Source organism: Dermacentor albipictus, chromosome 6 (genome assembly GCF_038994185.2).
Source record: "Dermacentor albipictus isolate Rhodes 1998 colony chromosome 6, USDA_Dalb.pri_finalv2, whole genome shotgun sequence".
In the NCBI taxonomy this organism is placed as follows: Eukaryota; Metazoa; Arthropoda; class Arachnida; order Ixodida; family Ixodidae; genus Dermacentor; species Dermacentor albipictus.
This window is the reverse complement of record NC_091826.1, coordinates 29,017,588-29,041,040: the sequence shown is the minus strand read 5'-3', so window position 1 is coordinate 29,041,040 and position 23,453 is coordinate 29,017,588. Positions and strand designations below refer to the sequence as shown.

At 47.7% G+C, this 23,453-nt stretch overlaps 2 protein-coding genes across 3 annotated transcripts in view; one reads left to right on the top strand and one right to left on the bottom strand.

The window, feature by feature from the left end:
• Positions 1 to 23,453, top strand: part of LOC135905096 (uncharacterized) — a 39,076-nt gene that overhangs the window by 7,612 nt on the left and 8,011 nt on the right. The window lies entirely within an intron of this gene.
• LOC135905093 (CMP-sialic acid transporter-like) overlaps positions 4,225 to 23,453 on the bottom strand; it is a 70,119-nt gene continuing 50,890 nt past the window's right edge. The window contains exons 1-6 of one of the 2 annotated variants that reach the window (XM_065436077.2): positions 18,398 to 18,625; positions 13,678 to 13,819; positions 12,212 to 12,458; positions 9,290 to 9,473; positions 6,087 to 6,204; positions 4,225 to 4,759 (exon numbers count right to left, since the gene is read on the bottom strand). In XM_065436077.2, the coding sequence (XP_065292149.1) occupies positions 4,359 to 4,759; positions 6,087 to 6,204; positions 9,290 to 9,473; positions 12,212 to 12,458; positions 13,678 to 13,819; positions 18,398 to 18,415 (1,110 nt within the window). In that variant the 5' untranslated portion in view covers positions 18,416 to 18,625 and the 3' untranslated portion in view covers positions 4,225 to 4,358. Of the gene's footprint in view, positions 4,760 to 6,086; positions 6,205 to 9,289; positions 9,474 to 12,211; positions 12,459 to 13,677; positions 13,820 to 18,397; positions 18,626 to 23,453 lie in introns of those variants that run through there. The other variant, XM_065436078.1, reaches the window with a different exon arrangement.

Here is a 23,453-nt window from a genome sequence, read left to right as displayed (position 1 = left end):
AAATAGCAAGGCACTGAGCCAAAATATCATCCAAGCGAGACAACTGATCACGACAAGCGCCATAACTAATTGTAAGGTCGCAAAGCAAAAGACGCGTCGATAAATGTCTGAATGCGTACTAATTTTATCAACACGGTGCTTCGACCAGCAAAACTGGTCGCTGGCATGCTGAACATGAGGCAGGGTCATTAGACGCGGCTAGTAGCCTATTCGCGTCAGCATCTTCGTCTGGGCTATCGACTTCTGCCGTTATTCCCAGTGTTTTTATATAACTAATGTTTTCTTTCCACAGTGAGCTACTGGCACCGTACCAATCGGTTAACAAAGTTTGTTGACTTCTTATATGATTTATAAAAATCGGGCCCTTTGGTTAACGCCCTTTCTTCTCGTTTATTACGTGACGAGGATATCGAATCCGGCAACATTGATGCCTTCAGGTAGCGTGCGTGGGTTTATTGACCAGTTGCTTTCGCCCAAAATAGATCATGTACTCGTGACGCCTGCGGCAGAAAGGATATTCCACATCCGCCGCCAAGGTTTGTGACTGGTGGCGCTGGCTAACACTCCCAGTGTTCTAGTAGGAAACAGAAACATAAATACCCAAGAAAGTGGATGGGGAAACGGTGCCGCGGTAGCTCAATTATTAGATCATCGCACGCGTAATGCGAAGACGTGAGATCGTTCTCCACCTGCGGCAAGTTTTTTTCATCTACTTTCGTTTTCATTAATTATTAATTTCGTTAATTAATTTAGTTAGTACAGGTAATTTCCCCCATGTTGTCTTTGGTATCAATGTTTGTTGGCTTCTTATATCTAGTTGTAGATGGAGATAGTTGTGATCTACTATAACATACCTACCGTGGGGGACTGGCCAAGAATCGAGTAGGTTATAGTAAAGCGCAAAATTGGTCAAGATTTTATAATTAATAAGCTATAATCGACGTCTATTGCGCTCGACACATTCGTCTTCTCTCTTATTGTCATGCTGGTCGCGCATATATCCACAGCGCGACATTGTGCGTAGATATGTATACATTAGGAATGAAGCCACTTTTACTTTATATATGCGGAGCCAATAGTTAATGAGTAAATAGAATTGTGGTGCGAGTATATGTATAATGCGAAGAAACGTCATACCAAAGAGAGGCCGCTTCAGCACGGCATTCGCGAATCCAGCAAGTTCATGCGCCAGGTAGCAGCGAGCGCAGGAATTCTCGCACGAAGGTTGGAGAAGGTCCAACGAGCTTCCTATAATAATTATCATAATGCAGCGTCTGATGGAAGTGAGCAGTTCACAGGCGAACACAGTTTTGGCCAAACGTTAGTTCAGGGTCACGCAGTGGATGAATTAGCACGAATTTACATAGAAACAGAATTGTCTCTTTGATTAGTTCATTCGCAGCCACAGGCCAGATCAAGAGACAGACATGCGGAACTATGTCTCGTGATAAATTGCGAAACTCGCTTTCAGGTTCGCTCGCTATTTAGACTGGAAAGCAGAAAAATGAAAAAAAGTAGATCCCACGTACTCTGGGAATAGATGTATGCGAAGCGTTCTGTGCGGTTTGCGTTTTTAATTTTTCAATTTGTTTTTACTTTTGGCCTTCTCATCAATAAAATTTTTTCCCCACCACCACCACCTTGACCGACGAGATACTTGCCTGCAATGTTGACGGCATACAACAGTCCTTGTGCTACCAGAGTTCTTTGATGTGAAAATTTTTAACGAGCTCTGATATTAGTTTTAGTGAGGCACTTGTGCTTGTCTAAGTGTTTCAGGGAACGCACAGCGTCACCTGCTTTCTCGAGGCGCCGTTGTGCGCCATTGTTCGTAGACTGCGAGGATGTGAGTGCGGTCGCTGCATCACAATGGTGGCTGAAGTGTCGATTTGTTGAACGGCGCATTGTATTGTTTGCGCATTGTCGTGTTGACGCTGCGTTGCTTTAATTTGGCTTTGCGTTCGCACGCCCTCTGTCAGTTGTCCGCATGGGTCAACTTGCAGCGTGTTTATTTTTCAGAAATGGCAGCAACGTGCTGAACTAGTTGTACTTAATTTGAATTAAAAGTCGTGCTGATCTCACGCACTATGGGAATCGATGTAAGCGGAGCTTTCTATGCTCTTTGCGTTGACTGACGCTAATTGGCGGTGATGTTGACGGTGAATGTCTGAGTCCTTCGGCGTTTGGTCCAATACGACAGGGGTGAGTGAATGAGTGACGTTACCTTGTTTCCACCACTGCTGTTTATCTGCGTAATACGCGTAGAGAGCACACAGACGACATGAGTTTGCTTGATGTGTTGTTGTGCTCCATTGTGCGTAGTTTCCGCGAAGGTTAGCATTGCCTTTGCCTCTCACACGGCACATGTAATTGTGGCAGAAGTTCTAACGTTCAGCTGAATTATGGCGTTTTACTCGCCGAGACTGCCAGTGGATTATTAGACACGCTTTACTGGAGGACTCTGGAATAATTTTTACCACCTGTTGTTCTTTAACATGCGCCTAAATCTCAGTGCACGAGCGCTTTTGCATTTAGCCGCCGTCGACTTGCGCTTACCGCGGTCGGCATTGAACCCGCAACCTCGAGCAACCTTATGGCCACAAAACTGCCGCGGCGGGTAATTGAGTGTTAATTGTATCGGCGGCCGCTTCTGTGGCCTCGTATGTTGTCCATTTAACGCGAACGCGCTTTATTTTTAAGATATAGTAGAAAAGTACCGTAGCGTATCTTGAATTTCAAGTTATCTGGACAGCTTGTAACTGGTACCGGGTCTAGTTGTAGCGCTCCCCCCCTTTTTTTTTCTTACGACGCCTTTTCCCTCTCCTGCCTTCCCCCATGTATGCAGGCGGCGACCGAAGAATGACATGGCTGTTATTCACTCGGTTCGTCACTGCGTTGGTTCTAACCATTCACTGCCTGCTCTCCCTGCCTCTTCATTACCGTTCTATCTACTTCCCCTCCGGCTTGTTGGAGGTTAGCAGAAAGCGTTGCACTTTCTGCAATGCTTTTGAGGAGGGTCACGGCTAATTACGTCAGTCGAGAGGGTATTGTGGGAACGCCTAGGGAGCCCCGGAGGGAATTGTGGCGACGCAATGGAAAGGTCCAAAAGAGTTTCTGGCGTCGCATTTCGTTTCTGGCGCGTTATCTACGCTCTGAACCATCTCCCAAAGCGGCGTTTAAGACAGTGACATCAGCAACAGCAACAGTGAAAAAGTCGATGGAAAGGGCTAAGAAGACTTCACTTTGAAATCACCCCTGTCTTTTTTAGGCAGTGTAGCCGGACTACGTAGGGCCCCTAAGATTGTTCGATTTGGCCCATGCATGCATGCACGTTGAAGCGGCACCCTTGCCAGCTGAATTATGGCCTCAGAGATCTGGTGGCGAGACCGCGCTCGCCGTCCGATATCGGAGGTCACGGCTGCAGATGGTAGTTTTTCGTCATGGTCTTCAGGTGGCGTTAGGTGCATGCGTTGCGCAGATATTACGGCGCGACGCTCGCGCCGTCTGCAGCGATTCCTGTGGATGGATGGATCAATGCTATGAGCGTCCCCTTTGAAACGGGGTGGTGGGTTACGCTACTACGCTTCCGTTCTTATTTTGCTTAATGTCCTACCTATCTTTCTTTGTTTAAAGAAAAAAAGAACACAGGTGGGATTCCCAGCATGAAGCTTTCTGAGCCACTATTGGGAACTTTGTTTTTGTACGTCTCCGTTGCTTGTGGTCTTACTTTGCTGCCACCAAACCTCCAATCGTCTTTTACTAATCTTTGTTGCGGACATTTTGCTTTCCCACTGCTATCGCCGAATGCAAGGGCCTCACAGAGGTCAGAGGAGCCTATAAACCGGCAGCTGTGTAGTAATCTTCCGCAGCAAGCACATAATTATTCTTAATTGGTGCGCCTCGCTTTGTAGCTAGGCGTACTAACAGGGTATTGAGGGTGCCGGTACTCGCCGAGAGCCATCACTAGGTCAAACGGTCCCAACTGCTACCAGTGCTTTGCGAAGAAACCAAAACTTCGCAAGCGTTCGCAGGTGGCTTGACCAGCAAAACGGTTTGGTGGTAAGCTGGACGTGAAGGCAGTGCCGTTAGACGCGGCCCTATCCCGTTAATAGTGTATACGTGTCAGCATCATCGTCAGGGCTATCGTTACCGCTGTTCTTTGTACATGCGTAATAACTATGCCTCCTTTCCACAATGACCTACTAGCACCGTACCACTCATGAGTTACGATTAGATGAATGTGTAATTAAAATAGGCCAGTGAATGATTATCCAACAAGACCAGTGAACAACATGATGATGAAGGGTTAATGTCACAGCACACCATACAAGACTTGGGTTGTCCGCATCACGTCACAGTCAGGCTCGACCCGATTCGACAAGTGGCACCTTCTCGTTGTCAACGTCCTCGGCGTCGTAGGGGTCATCGCCTGTAACTGACACTGTCGTCAGGCCGACACGCTTGGAGCTGTCGTGACGCCAGCGGTCTAAGCAGTCGGGCAGCGCGAAGCTCTTCTTCTCGTAAAGGTAGATGGCCACCATCAGCACGACGAACGAGACGACGTAAACCGGCGTGACGCGGAACTGGTCCGGGAACAGGGCGGCCGAGGCGATCGTGTTGAGCACGCTGGAAGTGGCCGACAGGTGGTACTTGACCACGTTGTCGAGCCGCGTCACAACAAGCGCCACGCACAGGCCGTACGCGGCGCTGAACACCACGGTGGCGACCAGGAAATTCCGCACCCGGCCGGTCAGCTCGTCTGTGCGGAGGAGAAAGCGATTCACAAGTGCTGCATGATTGCAAATCGAAAGGGACGAGTCAAACGACTGAACTTGTCGGCTAACAGACAACAAGCGAGAATACAGAAGCAAGAAGAACGGCGAGCTGAGGGGCGAGCAAATGTTCACCTAGTGGACATGTCAATTTCGTCTGCTACTGGTGTTCTGATTGGCTGGGCTGGGGTACGCGTCACAAGGAGACAGGCGCCCCCAGCCAGTCAGCACTTGGTGGTGGTGAAAAACATTTATTTGCTCTATTTACATATGGAGTTAGCGGTTCTTCAGATGGCTTCTTCCATCTTGATTTGCAGGGTTGGTGCCCCTAGTCCAGGGCCCCACTGAGGGTAGCTGCCGTGCGAGCACGCCTTACTAGCCCTTGCTGGACTTTCAGGATGTCGCTCAGCAGCAGTTGAAATGGATGTGTCCTCTAGGTGGACACTTAGAGAATAACCACCCAGGTTTAAGTCTGCCGTAGAATGAAGTCCTTTCCCAAGAGATTTCTAATTGCTCCGCCCCATCCTGTATTAGTCGTACTCATCGTATGACTGCGCCCTGCGAACTTCCAGCACTCGTCACAAGCGAGCAAGCAAATCAGCAACAACTCATTTACGTCTATTGCAGGTCAAACTTATTTTGAAGAGATCTTATATTATCCTGTCCGGCGGCAGCTAAAATATCACGCGTGGCCTCCACGCCGCCTGATCTCGGAGATGTTTTACGCCAGCTAACTTCATCACTCAATACTAGTGCAAACTTTGACGCTAGTATCTATGTACTATGTGTCTGTGGCGGCGTTTCGACCATCATAGGAATGATTGGTAGTGCGTGAGTTTGCCTAAACGTCGTCCTTCTGGTTTCAAGAGGTTTTGTTGTTCAGTAATTTTGTCATATTCAGCAACATATTGCGCTAGAAATGCAACGATTCGCAATGATTGTGTAAATCCGCCAACCTAATTGCCTTCGTGCGTTTTCAACAATATGAATTCTTAGAAATCGAAAAAAAAATATTTTCCGTAATAAAGACCCCTTGAACGTTGGAACCCAAAAGCACGAAAATTACACAAGTACGCGCTCATAGGTATTGTAATAGCCGAGTGATCGCACGGCCTGTTTTCTCCGGTGATTTTTTGTAGTAAACTTCAGCCGTCATGTCACCCGATATCGGGCAGTGAGCCCACAGCCGTATTTCGGAGGCCATGCTACGACAGTTTACTAGAAATGTGGCGTCCTCGAAGTTTGGCACACTGGGCAGGTATTGAATAAAACACAGGAGGCGATGCCAGAATACAGCGGCACGGACTCGGTTACCTGTGGAGACGAGTGACTCTGTGGAAAACAAAGCAGCTGCGCCGGAGATGAAGGCGGTGCCGAAGTACATCTGGAACTGCTGCTCCCAAATGGTGCGACTGTCGTTCTTAAAGAAGTACTGCGATAGAAACACAGAGATGACGCCCTGTCATGACATATAATGGAGCGTGGGTACGCAGAGTCATAGGTAAAGCATAACGAGTTGTCATTAGCGTGCGTAGATTTTCTGTCACTTTGGTTTTAGATGGGTTTAGGCGTGTTTTGGATATCTCGTAGACGTATTTTTGTGAAGGCGACAGCTAGGAAAAGGTATTTTAACGCGACAGCGTTAAGGAGCTCGTGTCGCAGAAAAGCCGGTGTCGGCGGCGTTGGCGGTGAGCGAGAAATCCCAGCAGGCACTTCATGAATAAAAAACAACTTGCAAGATGGGCTGGGTGGGAATCGAACCAGGGTCTCCGGAGTGTGAGACGGAGACGTTACCACTGAGCCACGAGTTTTCTTTTCTTTCTTTATTGAACACTGAGCCACGAGTTCGATGCTTCAAAGCGGTACAAAAGCGCCTCTAGTGAATGCGGTGTTGCCTTAGAAACGAGCTGTTTCTAAGGCTGCGCCGTAAGGCTACGCCGTAGTCCATTGTCTTACACCCCTTGGTGGGTCGACGGGAACGCTGTCGCGTTCCACTCTTGAAGGCGAAGCTTAAGCGTCCTCCAATTTTTATTAAACTTACACAGAGGCAACAGCATCAATTATTCCTCTGTTCTTGTGAGTACATAGACTTATCTCCGTAACTCGCATAACGGGGCGCATTAACAAGCGGCGCCGAGCACCATGTTTAACGTGTCATTGCAAAGTTAAGGCTGTAGTATATCCGACAACCGCTATCGAGCCCTCCGCTACGACGACTCTTATCCTGTGTGTTACTTTAATTGATAGGTTAAACCAAATCAGTCACTCAACAAAATCAAATCAGTAAGTTGTGGTGCATGAACTGATTTTGACTGAGTGGCAGCTGTGGTTATTGAGGAAAGTGTAGGTCGTGCGGATTTTCATTTATTGCAAGGTCCTGCTGGTCACCACACCAATGCCTGTCTGTTTGGTCTGTTCTGGTCTGTTCTGGTCTGTTCTGGTCTTGTCTGGTCTTGTCTTTTCACCGACAGACAGACTGATAATCTTATGGAAAAGCATTGAGCAAATAGAGAGAGAAGAAAAGAAGGATACCTGGAAAAGGAAGGGATGTTAATTGGAGGTATTTCTGAGTGGTTTCATGGAGTTCGGTGTAATGTCATAGTGGAGCCCAAAGGTATAATCGGCGCACGCAATCGAAGAATTTCAGTATCGTTGATCCGGAGACCTTACATACTTAAGCAGCAAAGATAAAGCCTCTTGCGCGAGGTTAAATAGGGAGCATTGGCCTAGAACTCTCTGGTAAAAGAGTGGACGATTCTCCAGTCCACTTAGGAAAGAGCAAATCACTTGCCTCTATCACTTTGAGCGTGAGCAGAGACAAATAACGTTAAGGGATAAGAAAAGAGCAGATTGGGTGAGGGAACAAACGCGAGTTAATGACACCTTAGTTGAAATCAAGAAAAAGAAATGGGCATGGGCAGGACATGTAATGAGGAGGGTAGATAACCGATGGTCATTAAGGGTTACGGACTGGATCCCAAGGGAAGGGAAGCGTAGCAGGGGGCGGCAGAAAGTTAGGTGGGCGGATGAGATTAAGAAGTTTGCAGGGACGGCATGGCCACAATTAGTACATGACCGTGGTTGTTGGAGAAGTATGGGAGAGGCCTTTGCCCTGTAGTGGGCGTAACCAGGCTGCTGCTGCTGCTGCTGCTGCTGCTGATGATGATGATGAGACACAAATAAATTCTTGGGCATGTCGCCTCGCAGCTGTGCGTGACGCACGTGGAGCTGTTGGCCATTCCAATAACGCAGACACATGTGAATGCCACGACTAATCACAAATGGTGCAATATGGTCTATCTGTTCGCGTCGTGTTAGCCCAATCAGCAGACGGTGTTGTAGATCAAGGGACAATGACCGTATCCTAGAAACGGTGAAGCAATTGTGCTAGAAATGGCGACATCTGCACTGTGCTCCCAACAGGAAGACTTGGCAATGAAGATTTATCAGACATTGAACGGACGTAGCCCAGCTACACAGCGTCAGTTCGCCAAAGCAGAACAAAAAAAAATTATCTAGATCCAACGGATATCTTGGTATCATCGAGAAGAAATGCTCTCGTGAAGCGGTTAATTAAATGTAAGACTAATCGTTTTATAGAACGCCCGTTGCAGCATAGAGATTACGCGTCTTCAGCAAGAGGCTGAGCTTAAGCCACGTGGTTCACATGACCCATGTGACCGCGAGTCGCGCACTCCCTCCGGGGATCGACCCTGTACACTCTAAAAACAGTTTGCACCCTTTGGGGTGTATATTTGTCCCACAACAGTAATCGTCATCTGTTTTGCCCGCGTTTCCTTTAACACTGCGAGCCCGGTACTTCCCGGTCACGAACGGCATGCGCGTTATCAGTGTGACGCAGCATTCTCGACAGGAAAGTAGCGAGCGCCGAGTTTTCAGGAAAGAAAACGCAAGCAAGGCAGATGACGATTATTGTTGTGGGACAAATATACACCCTAAAGGGTGCAAACTGTTTTTAGAGTGTATACACCATCTTCAGGCCGGCCCACCTTACTCGTGAAGAAGACAATGCCGAGTAGCGTCAAACCGATGGAAAAAAATGCGTGGAAATATTCGCTTATATAAAAGAAGTATGCGCTCGGAAGCGCATATTGTTTCCAATGAGGATAATTAAGTAGCGTTTGTTGCTTCTCTGTGCAACTCCGGAAGGAATAGACCTGGCCACGGCGCACTTTTGGGGCTGTAGTTCAGAAGCACTACATATGTAAGCCGATTCGCTGCGCCAGTGCTGTTCTGTGTGGACTGTTCGGCATTAGAATGGCGGCAGCAGCACTCAGCAGGAGTCGCCGTCAGCAAAGTCCGCTAGGGTGCGCCTAGGAAGTTTCGCTGCAGATGCATCGACTACTCCTACGTGTACGCCGGGTGGCTCTGCTGGCGCTACCGTTCCCACTGATACCGCAGGGTCCCGGAGACAACGGGCTCGATCACGCTCCTGGCTGTGGCTGCGTAGTGCACGTGGTACCTTTAATGTTCTGCGAAGTAGAGGTGCGGTATACCTCTGTGTAGACAGCCGCCACAGTGGAGAGGGACCCGCAGAGCAGTGCCAGCGCCAGGGCTGTGGCCACTGATGCGGACCGCGCATGGCTGATCAGGGCGTCCGCCTGGCTGCCCACCACGGCCACCACGATGAGGGCGCCAGCAGTCCACTGCGCTCGGGTCACGTGTCTGCCGAACGGGTACCTGGAAGCGGTGCAGGCACGGTGCAGGTAGGCGTCACCACGTCAATTAGGGGTGCGATCTTGTACGCGTTCCAAAACCTAACGGAGGCGGTCCGTTCTTTCCGTCGCGAAATCGGTGGTCCGTTTCGTTGCGTTCGTCCGACAGCAGACGACACGGAGTGATTGACAGCAGATATCACTTCACAATTGACGTCATGGCGTTCGTCACCATTCAAACTGACCAACCGTGTGCGGCTCGGTGGAACGGACCGCCTCCGTTCTATTTTGGAACGCGTACAAGATCGCACCCTAGTAATCATGGCCATTAGTTCGCCGTTAGGTAGCGCCATGGCCTAATCCCTTTAAAGAGCCGGTACATATGAAGGCTTTCCGTGCAATGAAAATAATTTGTTTAGCAGACAATTTCCCAGGTAACTACGGTACTTTAGCAGTTATCTTCAGAAATCGCTTGCGGAGTCTTAGATGCTTGTTATTGTTCGTGTAGCGTTTCCCTATACCAGAAAACAATAGCTTATGTGTGGGAAAAAGAAAATGAATGATAGTTCATCAGAGCAGTGCTCGTTGGATATGCGTGGTGATTTCTATAAACTTGGCCCGGTATTCGTGCAACGTTTGTCGCTACGTTTTGGATGTGCACGTCTCATTTGATTTTTTTCTAAAAAAAAGTTACTCCCAGAGTCAGTATATAATTTGTTAACAAGTTCAGTCACTTGGTCGGTAAAGTATATACTATAAGGGGTGTGAAACATTAGTTCGCTTTTCGCTCGAAATATTGCGGCTCTTGTTTTTCTTTTCGCGTTAATCTTTAGTTCATTACAGGTAATTACAGTCAGGTAATTTCTACAACGTATAACTTACACTTCGAAATAATTGCCGATTTCCTTCGCGTGCCAGAAATATATTTGTACTCGCAATAATTCGAGATTTTCACACTGAAAAGCCTTTAATCAGTAACTTAGCAGACGATGCGGGTATCTGGCGGCGAGCGGATATGACGCTTCTCGCAGATCATGGCCTCCAAGATTTTTGACGCGTCGCTGGTACCGTCGAATCTCGGAGCTCACGCCGAGGTTTTGGATTCCGCATCAGTTCCGTTGAACGGTAATGGCGACGGGTTTTCCCTAGTTTGGCATCAAAAACGTCTATATATACACTCCTTTAGAGCTCAGCTCCTAGGCGCCCATTTCTGCGGCGAGCGTCGGCGTAACCGAGCGAACGAGCGTAGATGAAAGAGCGAACGCGGAGGGCGGTGGGGGATGAAAGACGCGAGTAGAAAAGCGGAGGGGAAGGAGGAGGGCGCAGCGTAACCATGAGGCGGAAAGCGGGAGGAGGAGGGTATGGCGAAAGCGTGAGAAGGAAAGCGTAGTGCGGTGGCAGTGGCTACGAGATGGCGCCAGAGTAGCGCGTGTCGCCTGGGAGGTCTGACCGCAGTGGCTCATTTTCCTTCCCTTAGCTCAATTACGGCAAAGGGTAGCGTGAGTGCCGCTATAGGTATAGATGTTTGTTGACAGATAAGGGGGTGCAACAGAGCAGATAGCCGGCCGTGTGTCAGGGTAGCGTTTGGCCACCGAATAAGAACGTTTGGTGCAGTGTCTTGCACCACTGCCGATCCCAATTGCCACTCATTTATTAAACTCTGTTCTAGTAATATGACATGAACTCTGCTGAATAAATAGCAAAGTAGCAATGAAGCCTTTTCCGCCAAGTCTGTGAAAGTAAGAGTTTTGAATAGGTATGATGGGGGGCCAATCTGAAGTTATTTATTCTTGCTCTTCAGTGTGCCTTTAAGACATAATGCCGCCAAGGTGACTTGAAGCCAAGCCTGTCGTCGCAATTTCGCCACAAATCCAACCACTTCCGAAACTCGAAATGGACGCTTAAGCGAAAGTGTGGTTCTGAATGAAATTTGCTAAGGCACGTCGCCGGGCTAGTTGGTTTGGATTCATAATATGGACGTAGCAGCGCAGTAGGACAGGGACAGAGGAAAATTCACATGCACAGTGCTGTGTACGTGTCTTTGTCGTATTGCGCTGCTGCGTCATTATTTTGGTTCTGATGCTATTTGCAGTCTTGCGTCAAAAATATGTAGGCGTGTCACAACAGCAAGTTTCTATCGGTAGTGAACACTCCAATAAGCTTTAAGCGGCTGCATCCACCCAGCTGCAAAATATTGCCGTCGTCATCTCCGAAATTATACCGACTGTTTTATAAGCTGCATTAAGACGCGAGACGACTAACCTGGCAATTTAGAATCTCGGCAGTACGGAAATATGCGGACATCCAAACATTTCTTTTTTCGTGGTACTTATTTCACCCACATTTCACAAATTTGAATAAAGGGAAAATCAGACATCCACCCGTTCGTAGCAATTGCTACTAAGGAAACCCATACAGGTTCCTCGAAAGAAAAGCCTCATAGTTGAAGAAAAACTCGTCCTGGTCCGGGACCAGGACGATTGCTACGAACGGGTGGATGTCTGATTTTCCCTTTATTCGTTACTTCTCTCCACCTTGCGGGTTTCCGCAGAGCTATTACGTCATTTCACAAATGTGTGCGCTCCGTTATCAAGGACCGCAAGTTTCGCTTGGAAGTTGCAAGTGGCGAGAAACTGATTCTGGCCGTCCCATTCTCACCTGAGAGTACGTTTACTAGTTCCATTTGCGTGCTTTCTTTTCAGACACTCGAAAAAAAAAGAAATTCACGCTATATGAAAATGGCGTGAATCGTCACAGGCTCACTTGTACACGAGCAGCGTGAGGAAGATCCTGCACTGGGTAAACACGAGCCACACCGCGGGCGTCACGTAGTTCAGCGCGAAGAAGAAGATGTTGTTCGTGAGCATGTAGATGAGCGAGGGCAGCAGGAACTTGACCGATGGGCGCATGCGCAGAGAGCCACTCGTGACCACGTGCGCGACGGCCACGAGCACGCACTTGACCACCTCGGTCAGCGCCACCATGAGCGACTGGTTCATCGGGTAGGCACCTGCGTCACAAGTAGGCAGGAGGCAGCCAGTTGTTTATATAAACTCCCGCACCCCCTTTACAACGCGAGTTAATGATATCTTAGTTGAAATCAAGAAAAAGAAATGGGCATGGGCAGGACACGTAATGAGGAGAGAAGATAACCGATGGTCATTAAGAGTTACAGAATGGATTCCGAGGGAAGGGAAGCGTATCAGAGGGCGGCAGAAAGTTAGATGGGCGGATGAGATTAAGAAGTTTGCAGGGACAACATGGCCACAGTTAGTGCATGACCGGGGTAGTTGGAGAAGTACGGGAGAGGCCTTTGCCCTGCAGTGGGCGTAACCAGGCTGATGATGATGATGATGACCCCCTTTACAACACCCATTCGGGCGTGTTGCCGTGCACGGTACTTTTTGAAATTTTTGGCAGGCTTCCTTTCAGGCTTGGAAAGAAGCTATTATGTAGAACGCGCACTGAGCAACAGAAAACTGGATCATGAATTCTTCAAGGTGGTCTAGAATTTTGTCCATTGACATTTTTACTGTAAAAATAATATTTAGAAGATGGATAATTAATATTGTTACGGGGAAGCACCGTATGGTAAAGCATTTGCACGGTGTACATACAAGGGGTAGCAAGCGCTGGTCAAAATGGAAAGAAGCCAGCATCAAACAAGGCATGTCGCCGCCCGCAAATCACCCTGCGACCGCATGTGCGTACGTCCCACTACTGCCATTTCATGTAATAATATCTACTAATTATGTAATTAGGCGAAGTATAAAAATTGTCTGACTTGCTCTATGGCGGCGGCAAAAAAAAATTTACCTTGGTTCTGCCAGCTACACGCCAGTTGCATAGCTTTAAATTATGGCTCAATTTACGTTGGACGCCCAGTATTTAAACGTTATATAGCCACAGGGACAAGTTCATAAGTAGCCGAAGCGGTCTACGAGAAGTCTACAGACAATGTTTAGGCTGCGTCAATTGGTTTATGTAAGAGCTGGAAGTGGCAAGACATCGCTTAGTCCGTGGCAGCGCTTCGCCAGACTTCGCGACTACTTTGTTTAGCGCGAAACGACAGACACGAGAAAGACGACAGGATAGGGCGTCGTTCTTGTGTCTGTCGTTTTGCGCTAAACAAAGTATTCATGGATTCGCACCAACTAGCCCGCCAACGCATTGTGCTGAACTATCGCCAGACTTCATTCGTTGAAGTTACGCAGCGTTTAAGGACTCACCGTCGTTGTGGTAGCGAAGCGAGTAGCTGCAGATCATCTTGCTGACGTCCGTGAACGTCGACACCGCGAACAGCGCCAGCACGACGGGCAGTGACGTAGCCTCGCGGCGCTCCAGAGACGACTTCGGCGAGCCAGTCTCCGCCTGCGGCAGTTGCGCGTGAGAGGAGAGGGAAAGCTAGAGTAAAGAAAGGGTAACTGGAAAGGAGGATACGGTTAGCTACCCTTCATCTTCAGAACCAAACGCCGACAGAGAAGGGACACGTAAGAAAGGACAGGACAAAGACTGGTGCTGTTCGCAACTAACGTTTATTAGAAGGGAACAGTGCATACCAGTGGCGTAGCCAGAAATTTCGTTCGGGGGGGGCTCACTTTGCCGCTCGGCCTCCTCCTTACAGAATTAGTCGAGGGCTCTCTCTCTCTCTCTCTCTCTCTCTCTCTCTCTATATATATATATATATATATATATATATATATATATATATATATATATATAGGTTGTTAACAACCTTGTTGACATTTGCCTACATGTGCAACGACCACGGGAAAATCTCAATGACGCTGTCCTTTGTTAGAATGTATTGCGCAGGAGCAGCTGTCACCGCTCGTGTATTGCGAGCAATTGCTCCGAAATTTTAGTCGCAACAGAGAGCACATGTAAAAAAGCAGGAGTTCTGCAAAATATACGAGGGCGAGTCAAATGAAAGTGAGCCAATGCGAATATATGATAAACGAGGCACTTTATTTAAAAGTAGTCACCATGAGCATTTAGACACTTGTCCTACTAACGAGTCGCGTAATTCCCGTCTCATAAAACTCCTTGGGTTGCTGCCTCAAAAATCTGTAAATGACTACACGTCATCTTTTGACACGAATCTGGTTCCCTTGAGCAGTTTTTTCAAATTTTACCAAATGTGGAAGACGCAAGGAAACAGGTCTGGGCTGCATGAGGAATGTTGCAACGTTTCCCACTTGAACTTTGCCAGTTTCGTATTCACCAAATCAGCGACGTAGGAACGGGCAATGTTGTGAAGCAACATGTTCCCAATGCTAAATTTTCCACGTCGTTTGTTCTTGATTGCGACACGCAGCCGATCCGACCTTTCACAATATCTGAAACGATTTACAGTCTCTCCAGGTTTAGAAAATTCGATCAATAATGGCCCCTAACGATCTAAAAAGAAGTCAACACTTTTCCGGCAGAAATGACGGCCTTTGTTTTCCTTGGGAGTGGTGAATTCAAATGCTTCCACTGTAAGCTTTGCCATAGTGTTTCAGGCTAGTAGTAGCGGCACCATGAGTCATCCTCGGTCACAATTGCAGACAAAATGTCGTCACCCTCATCTGGGGTTCTTTGACGTGCACCTAAATCTAAGTACGCGGGTGCTTTCGCATTTCGGCTCCATCGAAATGCAGCCGCCGTGACCGGGATTCGATCCCACGACCTCGTGCTCAGCAGCCCAACACCATAGCCAGTGAGCAACCACGGCCTTTTCAATTGTGTTGGGGATGATTGCACGGTGGCTTTGGCCCGGCCATGGATCGTCTTTGTAACTTTCATGTCCTTCTTTGAACAGTTTGCTACAATGCTTCACAGTGGCCAGTGAAACGCAATGTTCAACGCATACGGCAGCCATATGGCGAATAATTTCTCTTTGGGAAACATCTTGATTTGTCAAAAACCTCACGACACCAAGCTGTTAAACTTTTGGAGTGTCCATTATGTCACGTAACCCTGTTCAACCCAGTGTATGAGAACATTAAAGAACATTTAACCTCACCTCTGCATGTCACTTGTAAATGAGATGTGTATGTTCTACGCGCATGCCTCGAAAATAATGAACCGAACCATTTTTGCGCGGGGCGGGTTGTCTCACTTTCATTTGACTCGCCTTTGTACATTAGAAATGCGAAGATACAATGGAATATACATATGTGAAGATACAGCGTGATACAGGGCAAAAATTGGCACTGGAAACAAAGTTCACTGCGCATATACAGAAAACCTCGCAACAAGATGTTTAAATATACGTATATACATAATATATATAAGTCTCCAATAAATCTACGTACCTAAGAAAAAGTCACTATATATTATGCGTCAAACAAGGCAAATAAACAGTTTGCGCAACCACATATTCACAGATCCCAGCACCCCCCCCCCCCCCTCCCTCCACTCCCAAAATGTATCGCGTGCGACAGAAGGCGGCGCGCTTCCTCGCCGCTTTTCTCCCTTGCGCACACAAGCGAACGCGTTGCAGTCCGTCGAGTCACCGCAATGCTGGCGGCGAGCGACTATGCATTGTTTCTTTTTCTAGTCTGTAGCCAGAAAGCGTCCAAAACTCTGCCAGGTGAAAAGGCAGTCGGCCAGAAAAAAACAAACGCGCATCTAAGTGCGCCGCGTGGTTGTCGATGCAGCACGAGAAAAACGCATGCGCTCTGGCTGTATTGGCAGCCCGCGGGTTGCGAGAACAAAAAAAGATGAGAAAGAGGCTTAATGTATCCTCGCGAATAAAGGTCTAGGTAGAAAAATAAATAAGAACTTAGTTACAATGGTGGCTTTAGTGTCTTGACATGGATGCTTTGGCTCAGGTGAAAAAAAAAATCATATTCTTTTCTGTGACCTGATGGCACAAATGAACCACCCCAACGCTTTGTCTCATCGGACCTCGCTGTGTGCTTTGTCAACTTGTCTGATAGTATGTTGATTTGGCTTGTCTCGTTGTATGGCCCGATGTACGACTTTAGAAAGGACGATGCACCTTTGGCGTCAAATGTTTACAGCAGCAATAAACCCACAAAATTCCGGAATGGAAAATCTAAAGCACGACTTTGGAAATGTCAATGCACCTTTCGCATCAAAATGTTATGAGAACTTTATACCCACAAAGTTTCAGAATTGAAATCCAAGCGCCTGGTAGATTCCGCAGCCTCCACGAGATGCCGAGACGAGCCCGCTCGCCATCAAAACGCCCTTGAAATTTTGTGCTCGGTGGGGCTCCTTGCGTTACATTGTATTGTATTGTATTGTATTGTATTGTATTGTATTGTATTGTATTGTATTGTATTGTATTGTATTGTACTGGGTTTTATGGCGCATAAGCTACTTAGGCTATTATGCGCCAAACACATGGTGTAACGTATTTCAAAAATTGGGTATCCTCAGCGAGGTCCTTGTCCAGACAAGGCCTCTGAGGAGCCCAACAAACCAAATGAAGACCTCAGCCTTCTTCTCAGAACTGAGAAAATGGGTGAGGTGCATCATAAGATGCGCGAAAAAACCGGGTAATAATTTTTAGAATTAGTAGTACTGTGATACATTATATTTCATTTAGGATTGCTGCGTCTTTCAAAAAACTAAAAAAACAGATGAAGTTTCTACTAGTGGGTTATCTCCTAAAAGTAGACTGGGATGGAAGGGAATGCGTTCATTGTAAAATACAGTAAAATGTTTTTTCCTTAGCCGTTCGAGTTGTGTGCACGAGAATAAAATGTGATTTACAGTGAGTTCATCTCCACATTTCTCACATAAGGGTTTGTCTTGTTTTGTCAGTAGAAAGTTATGTGTTAGGTGTTTGTGTCCGATGCGCAGGCGGCATAAAATTACTTCTATAAAACGTTCCTGATGCCTGCATGATCTCCATTCTCCTGTATGTGACTCCCGATGCATGGGCGTTTCCAGGAAATCCATCCCAATTTCGCTATGTTCGCGCTAAAATGTCTTTTCGAGCATGAATTCAGGACATGCTAGACAAAATCGAGCATGATTTCCGGCGCCGGGAGTTGTTTTGGTCGGCGGCGCATGACAGCACGAAAAAATTTCGGGGGGGGCTCAAGCCCCATAAGCCCCCCCCCCCCTGGCTACGCCCCTGGTGCATACGTATATAGACGCAGAGACATAGATGTCTTCCACTGACGTTATCCAAGGTGACATGCTGGTGGACCAGCAGGACGAGCAGCTTCATGCGTTGGCGCTTCGGGCGGCTCGAACACAGCCACTTGGGCAGGGGCAGCTCTCCTAAGCTGACCTTCCTCCAGGGAAACCGGTTACCAGCGTCTGACTATGATACATCGACGCCATCCTAACCGCCATAATGGAGAACCACTGCGGTGAGAAGCTGGGTCCGTGACGCCACGTGGCAATGTACTTATACATTCATCTTGACACGCATTGTCCTCGAGATGAATGTAAAGCCTCTTGCCCAAGTTTTGGTTCGTTTGCTGGGCTATACACTTTGGTGGGTGCTATAGGGAGGAATAAAATGTGTCAGATCTGAGCTGCTCCTATAGCAACAAGGGCCGCAGCAAACAGTAGTGGAAACATGCAAAAAAGTTCGTTGACCCCTCTTTAAGAAGAATTGTTCATAATGCTACAGGGAAATATGTGTTCGAAGGAGCAGAGGTAGCTTTGTTTCACATGCAGAAATATAAGTCCATAAATGTGCACAGTCTTCACAAGGATAAATGTGCACGAAGTATACGCGATCCGACTTATCGCTAAGTCCACTAGTTCCAGCTGTAGCGTGTCAAGTGCTTACACCGTTGGGAGCTTCGCAGATAAAAAAAAAAAAGCAACTGCAGTGCCAAACGCGCAGAGTGCAACTTATATGACCGAACTTCTTTCGTATAGCTTCCGCAGCGTTATCTGCTAAGTATAAAGCGCATCACAGGGATCCTCAAGTCGCCAAGCTCTCGCACCTCAAGAGAACCAGCAGCGACTCACCTCATCTTTGGCTTCCATGCCGAGTTCTCGCAGAATTCGCTTCGATATTCCTGTAGGGAAATGAAGCACTTAAGTTAGATGGCTCACTCGTGTCGTTCTTCTTTGCTCTCGGGCCTAACTAGATGTAGATGAAGATCCTCGTGATCTACTGGCACATACCCACTCTGGGGGATTGGCTAAGAATCGGGTAGGTTATAGTAAAGTGCAAAATAAGTCATACTTCTATGTTAGGTATAAGCTACAAAATAAGTCATACGTTTATGATAGGTAAACTACAATGAACGTTGTTGTTCTCCTGAGTGGCTGTCTACTGCGCTCGACACGATCGTCTTCTTTCTTCTTGTTGCCATGATGGTCGCGCATATGACCACACCGCGACATTGTGCGTGGATATGTATCCGTTATGAATGAAGCCACTGTTATTTTTTATATGCGGAGCCAGTAGTTCATGAGTATGTAGGCCGCTTCGGCAACGCATTCGCGACTCCAGCAAGTCCATGCGACACCTAGCGGCGAGCGCAGGAATTCTCGCACGAAGGTCGGAAAAGGTCCATTGAGTTTCCCATGATAATTACTGGAGGGAAATCTCGCGCTGCTATCGTTCAGCCATCACGGGAACGATAGTGCATGGATTTGTCTGATCTCCGTGTGTGTGTGTGTGTGTGTGTGTGTGTGTGTGTGTGTGTGTGTGTGTGTGTGTGTGTGTGTGTGTGTGTGTGTGTGTGTGTGTGTGTGTGTGTGCGCGCGTGCGCGCGTGTGCGTGCGCGTGCGTGCGTGCGTGCGTGCGTGCGTGTGTGTGTGTGTGTGTGTGTGTGTGTGTGCGTGCGTGCGTGCGTGCGCGTCTTCAGACGTTCTTGTGGCTTCGTTTCTTACATAGAGTTTCCTACAAGAATTACTAGAGGGAACTCTGGCGCTGCAGTCGTTGTCCTACCATGGGAATGATGGGAAGTACATGGATTTGTCTGATCTTCGTGCTTGTGGATTCAGACGTTCTTGTGGCTTTGTATATTACGCTATATAAATCTTATTTTCGTATATGTCGGCGCAATCTATATTCTTCGAAGTGCAGAAGACGCCGGGAACGCGTACAATTGCTATTAATTGCAACGATTGAGCTTGTCCAGGTGACCAAATCGAAACGCGCCAAGCGTCTCAAGGCACTGGCATGCCCGCGATAAATTCATAAGGGCGTTCCATTTCCTTGTCGATACATGCGTCCGTAGCTTAATGGTTTCAACATTAGGCTTCTATGCTAGAGCCTCTGTGTTCGAGTCCTTCCGTCGGGAAATTTTAATGATGTTTATTCAATTATATATTGCGCAATATACTGTTGAAAATGACGAGTTTACAAAGTCGCAAAGCCGTTTGAAGCCAAAAGGACGAAGTTTAGGCAAATCCATGTACTTCCCATAATTCCCATGCTGGCACGGCTGGGACAACCGCTGCCATTGCAGCTCCCGTAGACACTAGCGCCAGAGTTCCCTCTAGTAATTTTTCTAGGAAACTCTATGGTTTATTACGCTTTATCTGCCTTCAGCGTCCTAACGTTCAAAGCACTCTGTACTTCTATGAATGCAGAAGACCTTGTGAACATGCATAATCGCTGCTAATTGCAGGAGTTCGGCCTGTCGAGGTGGCCGAATCGAAACGCGTCAAGCGTCTCAACGCGCCTGCTTGCCCTCGAGAAATTCATAAGGACGTCCTATGCCGCTTGGCGATGCATGCGTCCGTGGCGTGATCCGGCTCCTATACCAGACGTCCTGCGTTCGCATTCTACCGTTGAACGATTTCTTCGGTGTTCATTTAATTATTTATAACACGGTAACTTGTTTAAAATGACCAGTTCGCGAAGTTCATGAAGCCGTTTGAAGTCAGGAAGACGAAGTTCAAGCAAATTCTTGTACTTAACCACCATTCACATGCTGGCTGGACCACCCCGCGTGCAGCCCTCGTAGACACTTGCGCGAGACTACCCTATAGTGATTATTGCATGAAACGCTATGGGCCCGTCCATCACCCTATACTACAGTGATTGGGTGCGCTTGTACAGCGATGGAGACTCCACCTGAAGTTTATCCAATCCAATCCACCTTAGAAACTACGCACGGCTAAGCAATTTTGCTGCGTTTTGCAGTGTTAATCAGTCAGTTGGAATGGCAGTTAAGTCTGTTTCCTTTCACAAATTTTACTGATGACGCTGAAGAGCCACATGGATGGCGGATCCGCGCGACGCATAGTTGTGACGATGACAAAAAGAGTTGTGTTCTCGACATTTTGTGCGAGACAGTCTTTCTTTTTTTCTTTTTTTTCAGGCAACGATCGGTTTGTTTTTAGTGTGGCGAGAAGGCGAATATGTTGGTAGTACGACAGTCACGCAGTAAAGCGATGTAGCCAACTCAAGGGAGTTTGCATTGAGGTTAACGCCACCGTGGTAACGTTCAGCATACGCGTGTTGCAGCATGCAGTTTCGCATGATAGCCGGCGCGGTAACGAAGTTTGTGAGGCAAATGTCTTCACGCCACTTAAGCTTTCTTTGAACGAGGCTACTTGTCATATCGGATGGATGCGCAGCACCACATGGGGCCACTCCGCGTGGTGCATCAGAGAACATCGTATCATCTTAGTTTTAGGCGTTGCGTGGACCCCACCGTCAACTCTAATACGCTCGTTCGTCTCGCTTGCCGATCCAGGGAAGCGTTCTGCCTTCCGCTGCTGGCGTGAGCGTCGTATACCGGTGCCCCTCCATACTGGGTCGCACTAGCGTTTCCTGCTGAGGTGCCGTGTGTATGCTCTGCTCCGAGCCAAACGCGTGCAGTGAACGTCAACCTAACGTTGTATATTTGCATCAACCTGGACGACGCAACGAGCTATGGAAAGAAGAATGATGGGTGTAACGTTAAGGGACAAGAAAAGAGCAGATTGGGTGAGGGAACAAACGCGAGTTAATGACATCTTAGTTGAAATCAAGAAAAAGAAATGGGCATGGGCAGGACATGTAATGAGGAGGGAGGATAACCGATGGTCATTAAGGGTTACGGACTGGATCCCAAGGGAAGGGAAGCGTAGCAGGGGACGGCAGAAAGTTAGGTGGGCGGATGAGATTAAGAAGTTTGCAGGGACGGCATGGCCACAATTAGTACATGACCGGGGTTGTTGGAGAAGTATGGGAGAGGCCTTTGCCCTGCAGTCGGCGTAACTAGGCTGATGATGATGATGATGATGATGATGGAAAAAAAGGAGTCGCTTTAGTATACGCCAAACAGGGCGAAGGCGAAAGCCTGCGCGCCCAAGAAACATTCGTTAAGTTACTTGGCATTCTCATTCGAATGCGTTCTTACTACTTATTACTTCTTTTCGCCCACCAGAGGTCGTCGGTTTGAGTGCTTTAATTGACGCTACCTCACCCGCCGTGGTTGCTCAGTGGCTATAGTGTTGGGCTGTTGAGCACGAGGTCGCGGGATCGAATCCCGGCCACGGCGGCCGCATTTCGATGGGGGCGAAATGCGAAAACACCCGTGTGCTTAGATTTAGGTGCACGTTAAGGATCCCCAGGTGGTCGAAATTTCCGGAGTCCTCCATGGACTACGGCGTGCCTCATAATCAGAAAGTGGTTTTGACACGTAAAACCTCATAATTTTTTGACGCTACCTTAATTATCTGTGTCTTAATTAATTTCGCTCTAATTAACACCAAAGGTCGTGGGTTTGAGTGCCTGGATTAACTATAGCTTGATTAAGTTTGCCCTTTTTCTTTGGCATGGTGAGAGGCATCGGAGCCAGCTGTGGAAGAAGACGACAACGAGCGCGCGAGGCAAGCTCACGTGACCTTTTGTACCACATGCCGCGTTTTCCAGACCATAGGGGTTATGAGCCACTTATTGCTTCCGCCTTCAAGTAAATAAAAAAAACACGCGAAAAAAAAACGACGTTTCGATCACCGTTTTCGAAAGAAGCATTTCTCAACCCATTCGGATTGACTGGCGTAAACTCTTGCGCGTATCGCATTGTGAAAGCGCTAATTGGGCATGTCTCAGTTTCATTGTGCACCGCGCTCGCCTTATGCAGTCGCAAGTAATTAAATCGCCGCCGCTGTAACTCGGTGGCTATGGCGGTGCACTGTTCAGCACCATGTCGCGGTTTCGATGAGATTGAAATGCGATAACGCCCGTGTGTACTATTAAATTTAAATGTGGAAGGTAAAGAACCCTATAGAGTACCCTGTCTCGGACCATTTCTATCCTGTTGTTACAATTTCGCAACACACCGAATATGAGCTCCTATATCCGAATGGCACTAAGAAAAGAGCCAGCGAAGCGACTAGGAGCGCGTAGGAGAGCGTAGTTATCACGTTTATTCGGAATAGTATAAATAGTAACCGCAAAGAGAGAAATGAATGTGGCCGAGAAGAACTTGGCGCAGGTGGGAGTCGAACCCACACCTTTATGTGTATGCGGTGCCTTAACAATTAGGCTGCCGCGGTGGCAATCCGCGCGTTTTCACAGGTATATCTGCATTTGTGTACGAGATTAGCTCCGACTGTTAGACAGCGCCACAGCCTGCATGTGGTGCTTGGGTGCTCTGACTCACGAATCCACTTTTGCGTTTCTTCATGAAAGAAAGCAGTTTTTAGAAGTGCTTCCTGCGTTTGTGTGTCGTTTTCCTGTTTATATCTTACAAATTAAAACTTGGGTAGCATGTGTGGGTTTATTGACCAGTTGCCTTCACCCAAAAAGATCACGTTATCGCGACGCCTGCGGCAAAAAGGACGTTCCACGTCCGCCGTCAAGGTCTGTGAGTGGTGGCGCTGGCTAACACTGCCAGGGTTCTACTAGCGCACATAAATACCCAAGAATGTGGATGGGGAAACGGCGCCGCTGTAGCTCAATTGGTAGAGCATCGCACGCGAAATGCGAAGGTTGTGGGTTCCGTTCCCACCTGTGGCAAGTTGTTTTTTCATCCACTTTAATTTGCATTAGTTTATCGTTTCTTTATTTCATTTACTAAGCACAAGTAATTTCCCCTATGTTGTCCTTGGTGTCAATGTTTGTTGGCTTCTT